Source organism: Fukomys damarensis, unplaced genomic scaffold, assembly GCF_012274545.1.
Source record: "Fukomys damarensis isolate Sample0158 unplaced genomic scaffold, DMR_v1.0_HiC HiC_scaffold_73776, whole genome shotgun sequence".
NCBI classification, from domain to species: domain Eukaryota; kingdom Metazoa; phylum Chordata; class Mammalia; order Rodentia; family Bathyergidae; genus Fukomys; species Fukomys damarensis.
Genome location: NW_022974688.1, coordinates 1 through 8,110, shown reverse-complemented (window position 1 = coordinate 8,110; position 8,110 = coordinate 1). Strand labels below are relative to the sequence as shown.

The 8,110-nt window shown below is 63.8% G+C and overlaps 1 protein-coding gene across 1 annotated transcript; it reads right to left on the bottom strand.

Annotated features, from left to right (window-relative positions):
• Positions 1 to 255: 255 nt before the first annotated feature.
• On the bottom strand, positions 256 to 7,546 carry LOC104874610 (SH3 domain-binding protein 2). The gene is made up of 10 exons (XM_033760709.1): positions 7,395 to 7,546; positions 7,036 to 7,106; positions 6,282 to 6,370; positions 6,104 to 6,175; positions 4,490 to 5,153; positions 3,607 to 3,715; positions 3,457 to 3,512; positions 3,258 to 3,339; positions 2,924 to 2,983; positions 256 to 2,619 (listed from the first exon to the last, which is right to left on the bottom strand). The coding sequence occupies exons 1-10, from the start codon at positions 7,506 to 7,508 to the stop codon at positions 2,482 to 2,484; spliced, it is 1,455 nt and encodes a 484-aa protein (XP_033616600.1). The 5' UTR covers positions 7,509 to 7,546; the 3' UTR covers positions 256 to 2,481.
• Positions 7,547 to 8,110: the final 564 nt, after the last annotated feature.

Below are 8,110 nucleotides of genomic sequence, written 5' to 3'. Positions count from 1 at the left end.
TCATAAACCAGGCATGGTGGCACACAACTGCAATCCCAGCACTTGGGAGACTGAAGCAGGATTGCCCTGAGTTCAAGGCCAGCCTGAGCAACATAGCAAGAACCTGTCTGAAAACAAATAAGGGCCAGGGATTTACTCAGTGGTTCTGCTGCCTGCCTTGCAAGCGCAAGGACCTGAGTTCAATTCCCTGTACCAAAAAAATAAAAATAATAATAAAAAAGGAATAAAGTTAAAATATTCCTCAGTAAAAATTAAAACAAAAATGCAAAAGGCACAGAATTCACGCTTTCAGATCAACTGTAGGAAACATAAGACCACGGCTTGTCTTCAATTTGGGGAAGCAGCCTGGAGTACAGGGCCCTTTCCCCAAGCCCTGGATGAAACCAGCCTGTGGGCATCAGGTGAGGATGGGTTCAGCCCCTGCAGGCCTCAGACAGCCTGATAGAGCCAGGGTGGGGAGCCAGAGGCCTGGGCAGGGCCTCGGCCTCCTGCAGCTGGTTTGTTCCCCAGAGCTGTGGCCCAGGTGGAGCCAGCCAGCCATGCCCACAGCAGCTGTCACAGTGAAGACTGAGGCCCCGGGAGCAGGGCCGGCAAGGGAAGCAGGGCTGGGCTGCAGGACAGAGCACAGCCAGTGTCCGGCCCAGCACCGCCAAGGCACAAAGTGCTCTGGACAGGGCTCCACCCCGCCTCTACTGAGCACACACTGCGCTGTCCTAGCTCCCTATTTCAACACCCCAGGAGCGGAGCTGTGGCCACAGTGCAGTGGTGCCCCCCAAGTCCTCAAAAGGTAATGACGGAGCAAGGAGTCCCAACCATGGGCAAGAGAGTAGCCGCTTTCCCAGGGTTCGCTGAACACCCTGGGCTCCTGTGCCCCTCCGCCGTGGTGCACTGGCCCCTCTCCAGGGCAGGCTGAGGAGGAAACAGATGGGGTGGGGTGGGCACTGTTCCTGGAAGCAGCTGGTGTGACACCCTCAGGGCCTGTCGTCACCCTGTGCCCACAGGGCATGGGTCCTCCCATCTGCTCGCCGTGCTCCAGTAAACCGGCCCCAGGGCTGTGCCCCAGCAGTCAGCTGCTGGCTGGTGGCCACAGTGAGCCTGGATGGATGTGGGTTTCACCTCACAACTTCCTCCTTCTCCACAGTGAGTGAGGAGTAGATGATCCTGTTACCTTGCCAGACCCAGCCAGCCACACACTTTCCCACTGGTAGTCCACGGCAGGGCTGTGCCTGAGCTGGGGTCAGCCAGAGGACTCGGATCTGGAGCCCCCAGCCCCACCCACCCGGCCATCGCAGGGCCTCCCATCCCCCTGAAGTCCCAGCTGGTCCCTGTACACCCGGCGGTGCTGAGCCTGACCGTGAGCTGGGGGCAGAGGCATCACAGCCACCCTGGCGGGCCCAGGCCAGGCCAGGCAGGGAGGCACTTGCACTAGCGGTCTGCAGCAAACCATGAGTGCGGGGGTGGGGCCTTCAGCCGTGGCCCCGCCTCGGGCCCCAGGGTACCCTTATGGGCCATGAACCAACCGCCACATGGGCCCTGACCTGCTCTGGGTCTGGGCACCAGGAGGGACTCCGCAGATGGGCACCACCTCTTCGGGCCCTTGATGTTGAGAGCCACTTTGGGGAAATCATTTTGTGATTGAAGTATGACCACAGCTAAGGCCTCATGTCACCTTGCCCGCGGGCCTGTGGCGTGTGGACACTGGTCACAGCCGAGGCCTCAATGCTGTGAAGTTTAAGAGCAAGAGCATCAGCTCTGATGGTGTAAGAACGCCCCCCTTTCCACCCTCACCAACACAGGGTCCTCACCAACATAGGATCACCACTGCCCAAGTCAACTGGGGCTCCCTCCGATTGCTGTGTGCACCCAATAAATAGCGGCCAGCTCGGAGAGCCCTTGTCTCTGCCCGCTCGGAGGCGCTGACTCCCGGTCCCCCAGTACTCTGAAACACAGTCTCTGCCTACTCTCTTTAGCCCTCACCACCCGCTTTCTCCAGGCAGTCGGAGGAAATCGGCCTCCCATGCTGCCAGCAGGCCCCACTAAAACATCAGAGAACCAGCCCCTCCTTCCTTCCCATCAAACCAAGGGAGGGGCGAAGGACGTCTTGGATTTATTAGGAGCTCCAGCCCCACCCGGAGCCTGGTCTCACTTCCCTGGGGTCCCAGGGCCAGCCCCAGCCCCACACTGTTCCAGCCTGTTGGCCCCCAGCCCACTGCGGCGTGGCACACATCCTGTCGTGAAAGCCAGGCAGGGCTCTGTCCTGAGCCCCAGGGTTCTGGAGGTGCAGCAGGAGGGAATGACCAGGTCCGGGAGCTGACTAGTCCTCTGGAGCTAGAGCCGGCCCGCTGGGAGGCCCCTGCCAGGGTCCACAGGCATCTGGGGCAGCGTCAGGCACCTCCCTCCTCGCCTCCCCTGCAGGCGTCTCCACCAGCGAGGCTGGGCCTGTGTCCTGTGGCTGCTTCTGCCCAGGAGCACGCCAAGGTATCACCTGGGCCCAGTGTAGCCGTAGGGGTGCCGCAGCCGCAGGCTCTGGTGGCTGGGCAGCGAGTGGGTGTGGTAATGCTCCACCATGCTGCCCACGCTAGCGAACAGGACCTCGCTCTCCAGGTAGAACTTAGAGTCCTGCGGGGGCCGAAGAGCCAGCTCAGCAGGCCCAGCTGGTGACAGCCGAGCCCGTGTCCCCTCACCTGACCCCCATGTGTGAAAGGGGCAGTCAGCAATCACAGCGGCAAAGCTGGGACTAGGCCTGGCCACCCATGGCCCATGCACTCTCAACACCCAGGACCAACACGGGGCCCACACCCAGGGCGCAGGTCTGACCGAAGCCCTCTGGGGAGGCCAGGGTCGAGGGAGGGGCGGGGAAGCGGCGGGGCCCAGGCCGTGCCAGTCCCAGCCCACCCAGGCGAGGCAAAGAGCCGGACCCCACCTTCTCAAAGATGCGGTAGTTCCTCACTTTGTCAGAGGACTCGTCCCACACCACCAGCACCTACAAGACAGGAGCCTGAAGCAGACTGCTCAGCTGTGCAGAGGCCTCTCAGTGAGCTGAGGGACTTCGGACCCTGCCCGCCGGCAAGTGCTGCCCTCAAGCCACCTGACGGCAGAGGGCTCAGGTGGCGAGGTCACAGTTGAGGGGCGCAGTGCTGGCCAACCCTGCCCCTCCTGCCCCTGCCTATGGGTGCCCCAGCCAGGTTGGAGCAGGACCCAGACTAAAGCCCCACTTTTGTCCGCCTCGGCTGGTGTGCACAGCCCGGCACCCCTACCTTGCCCGACTTCGTGGAGGAGTTCCGGATGCAGTAGAGCCCATCCTGGGGCTCTCCCCGGGCACTGGTGGCTTTGAACAGCCTAAAACCAAAGAGCCGTGCCGACGTGAGCCTCCACACACCCTAGGATTCCAGCCCCGCCACACCCTGGCTGCAGGGGCCACCCACCACCCAACTGGGGGCACAGCTTGGCACCAACCTCTCCACTTCGCAGGACTCCGTGGTGTTGATGAAGATCGAGCTGGGCAGTGGCACCTGCAGGAGTGCAGCAGTCAGTGCTGATGACCGTCTCTAGCACCTCCACCCCATGCCCGTGCCCTGCCTGGCCCGGCTGTTCCCAGGCCCTTGCCTTCTCGTAGTCCTCGTCCGAGTCCTCCTCGTTGGGGTCAGCTTGCGAGGGTTGCCGTGGTTTTTCAAAGGAGAAACTCCTGAAACTCTGCCCATCAGGGGGCGACCGCCTGGGGGTGAGGAGAGAAGGCAGGAGCTGTCAGCCTCGTGCAGGCTGCCTTCCCTCCCCTCCACTCATGGCCCCAGGCGGGGCATCAGAACGCGGGGCATCCGCACAGCAGCGGAGCACTGCACTCATGCCCACGGACAGGGAGGGCAGTGGGGATGACCCGGCCGAGGCCTGGGAGCCACTCATGTGGCTCAGCTGCTGCCATACAGGCGATGAAGACACCACTCAGAGCCACAGGGTGCCTTGCAGGTGCCCCAGGCTCCTCACTACCACCAAGCCGTGATGCCCTCAGGGCTGGACCCCACGCCCTGGGCACTCAGTATGGGTGACCTCAAGGGAGTGAGGGACACCCAGGGCCCAGGCACCAGCCCACAGCAGAGCAGGAAGCCTGGGCTGAGTCACGGCCCTGAGCCACATTCCAGCCATTTCCTGCCCGGGAAAGACACAAAGGCGCCCTTCATGGCTCCAGAGCCTCCAGAGTGGGGACACAGGGCCCAGGCAGGACTGGGATGGGGTCTGGGGTGGCAGGGCCTAAGAGGCAGATGGGAAGCTGGTATCACTCCTCCCTGGTGACACCTCCAGGAGGCAGGAAGTTCTGAGGCCACTGTCACTCTGTCCCTGAGGGCACCAGGCTCAGGGCCTTCTAGGCAGGGCGCCCCACAGGGCGAGGCCAGACGTCCCCATGCGCCTGAGGCTGTCTGGGGTCACCAGGGATCCCTGTCACCCTTTGGAGGGCCCCTGGAGTGGGAGGTGGGAATACCAGTCCCAGACTCACTGGAGGTGGGGCAGAGGCGGCTTCTCCAGACGGGGCAGCACCGCAGGCCGAGAGGCGGCAGGCCGAGAGGCGGCGTCGGGCAGGGGCAGCTTCAGCACGGGAGGCCTGGGAGCCACAGGGGGTGCGGAGAGCCTGGCTGCCTCCCGCTGGGGGCCCTCTTCCGCTATCTTTGGGAACTTGGGTTTGTTGGCTGGCACGGGCGGGGGCTCGGATGTGGGTGGCCCCCGAGGGGACAGGTGGAAGGATTTGAGCTTGTCACAGTTCCTGGAAGTGGCAGAGGCTGTGCTGGCACAGCTGGGGGTAGCGCTGGCCCCATGGCCTAGTGTCCACGGCTCTAGGCTGGGGCTGGCGCCCTCTCGGAAGCATGGGGGTTTCCACAGGCTGGGCCCAGTGGGCAGGTTGCTGAGTGGAGGGTCACTCATCCTCCGGGGCGTGGCAGGTACCCTGGGGCCAGACTCGGCCCACCTCAGGCCCAGCGGGTCCCTCTTGGTGTCCTCCATGGGCCCACTGGTGGCAGAGAGGCCACGCTTTGGGGGCGGGGGCGGTAGCAGCGGGGCCGGGCCCTTGGCGTTGAAGGAGTGAGCTCGGGGCAGGTCAGATAAGGCAGGTTTCCGGGTGGTGGGCACGGGGGGTGGTGGGTAGGCCGGCGGGTGAGTGAGGGAGTCTGTGGAGCACAGGGCAGCACGCAGCGTCACCCTGAGCCCAGCCCCGCTCCCATCCGCCCCCTGCCACCTAACCCTGCCCATCCATCCCCACAGCAGACACCTGAGCTTCCTGAAGCCGGGTGCCACCTGGGCAGCTACCGGATTCCAGGGAAGGCTGAGGCAGGAAAGAGTTGCGGGCCGGGCAGGAGCAGCCTCAAGGGAAAGGACAGCCAGGGTTTGCTCTGAACGAGCTGACACTGCTGCAAAACGTCCAGGGGACAACGCAGACCATCCAGGTGCAAGTCCAAGGCAAGAGGGAGAGGAGGGGAAGAGAGGAGAGGAGAGGAGGGAGGCCTGGGTCCTGAGATGGGTCAGGGAGGTAAAGAAAGGCGGAGGGAGAAGGCGGGCTGGAGCTGGGCTGAGCAAGGGAGGAGACCAGGTGGAGCTGAGAGGGATAAGCAGGCGGTGGCCAGCGGGCAGAGAAGCTGTGGGCTAGGGACAGCAGGGACGGGGCTCTGAGGAGGAGCAAGGAGGGCAGCGGGTGAAGAGGTCAGTGCTGGAAGGGTCAGTCCCAAGGCAGAGGAGCGGGAGATGGGGCAGGCAGCGTCAGGGGAGCGCACCTGGCACTGCCCTGTGACCCCCCCAGGCTGCAATGCCAGGCTGCCCTAGCTGTGTCCCCTCCCTCAGGCAGCCACGGGCCACAGGTGCTCTGAACATTGCAGTGTTTTGTTTTCTCTTCAGTGGCCCTCACACTGAGCTGTACAACACCCAGCTATTTGTGTTTCTAACTTCGAGACAGGGTCTCACTGAGCTGCAGTCACCCAAGCTGGGCTTGGACTTGGCATCCCCACGCCTCACCCTCCCAGACTGCTGGGATTATAGGCATGTGCCACACGTCTGGCTCTGCACCCCTCAATGCCTGGGTCCCAGCAAGGACACTGAGCCCATGGGGAGCCCCGGCCCCACCCACCTTCCGACTTCACAGGCTCCGGGCAGTCTGGTTCCAGGTATGAGTCGTCATCCTCGTCCTCGTGCTCGTAGTCTGTGGAGGAAGGAGACTGAGGCCCCGCAATGGGTGCAGAACAGGGTGGGGCTGCCGGGCCCCAGGGAGTGGAGGAGCCAGAGGCCAGGGTGGGCAGCGGCCTCACCTTCATTGTCCGTGGGGAACGGGGCAAGGCCAATGTCCACGGGCCGCTCCACTGCACCGTAGAAGCTGTCTGTGTCCGAGCTGGAGTCGCTGGTGTGCAGCAGGGGACAGGGCCAGCAGCAACTCATACACGGGGACATGTACACGCACACAGGGACATTCCACAGACACAGACACACGCAGCCACCCGGACATGCAGGCACACCGTGGCATGTGGACCCCAGTGCAGTCCCAGGCTCTGGGGCCACACACTGGGGGCCACCCCACCAACCACAGACCTCAGAACTGGGCCTATGTGTCCCCTGCCCCTGCCCGGAGGGCTCAGTCCACACTGGGCTGCCAGGCTGTCGGCCTAGATTAAGGTATGCGCGGGGCACTGGCTCTCAGTTTCCCAAATATGGGGGTGGGGGTGGAACAGTTTACTGCTCCCCAATACCCCCAAGGCTCTGGACCATCTCACAGGTGAGGCTGCAGAGACTGGGCCGTGACCCCACTCGCACCCTGCTCCCACCCCTGGGGCCCCAAAGCCCTGAGCTGCTGCCAAGGCAGGGCTCCCAGAGGATGGCAGACAGGCGGAGGGGGCGGAAGACAGGAACAGAGGGGACTGCACACACACGCACTGCCCATGTGGTACATGCTCCCACACACAGCTGGGCTAGCACCCCCAGAAAAACCCCGCACAGTGGGTGCTGGAGCGGGACATGCACACTGTCACAAGACTCCAGGGACGGACCCTCCCAGCACAGCCTGCCCACCTAGTGTCCACAGGCAGCTCCTTCTTCCCATGGAATTGGCCGATCTCCCGGCGCAGCAAGGCCATCCAGCTCTGCGGGTCACCGGGTACAGTGGGCACACCACGGGCATGAAGGGGCACAGAGCTGCCAGGCAGGTGCTCACCTGTGCCTCCCCCACTCACTGCCCGCGGAACCAGCAAGGTCAGGAGCCCAAGCCCCCTACCCCCTGGCAGTGCCATCCCTCACAAGGGGCTCTCCCTACAGTGTCCCGGGGCCTATACAGGCAGCATTGGCTGCCCACTAGGAGCAGATGGTGCGGCCCTGGGTGAGCGGCTGTGCCCCACTGGCCCCACTGGCCCCGCCTCCCACCCACCACTCACCTTTCGCTCGTCCTCCGAGGAGGCAGAGAAGAACCACGTTCGGTGCTTCTTGCTGATGTGGATAATCTTGAAGGGGAAGACGTTGTTGGACGTTGTCTCCTCGGCTGCCCGCATGACCCTAAGGGCACAGAGGTCACCTCCTGGTCTCCACTTACAGGGACAGCCTCATGGCCCCATGCCCAGCATTGCAATGGGAAGGACGAGACTGATCTGGATGGTCCCTGCCCACGCATCTGCTGCTGGGCTGAGTTCACGGTGTGGTTGGCACAGGCCTGAGGCTGGGCGTCCGGGGAAGGAGAATGACTCCCCAGAGCCCCAGAGCTGCAGTCAGCTGATGCCTACCTGCTGCCCACAGGGCCCTCGAGACCACTCCCTGCCTTGGCCAGTGCCCCAGGGTGGGACTCGAGGCCTGGCACAGGGCTGGCTTCTTTGGCAAGGCTTCCACCAAGAGTGGCCCGGAAGCCAGAGCCTCAAGTAAGGACCAGCTAGGGCGAGGGCTAGGCTCCCAGGCTGCACTGATGCCACAGGACACCTGGTCCTCACAGGGAGGAGGGGCCGAGACCCTACTGGGTGGTGGGAGACACAGGGCCAGTGCTTCGGGGCCAGGATCAGAGCCCAGGAGCCAGCATGGGCCCAGACTCGCAGTGCCAGCTGCCCCTCACCCAGGGGGCTCTGGCCCAGGCTCACCTGCCCCTTGGTCTGGAGCCCCTGAGGGC

Excerpts from the sequence above, each read along its gene's own strand:
- LOC104874610 (XM_033760709.1), bottom strand. The coding sequence starts at position 7,508 with ATGCGGGCAGCCGAGGAGACAACGTCCAACAACGTCTTCCCCTTCAAG. Across the intron at positions 7,107-7,394 it reads CCTCGGAGGACGAGCGAAAG|AGCTGGATGGCCTTGCTGCG; the intron begins GTGAGTGGTGGG and ends GGTGACCCGCAG. Across the intron at positions 3,716-4,489 it reads CCGCCTCTGCCCCACCTCCA|GCGGTCGCCCCCTGATGGGC; the intron begins GTGAGTCTGGGA and ends CCTCACCCCCAG.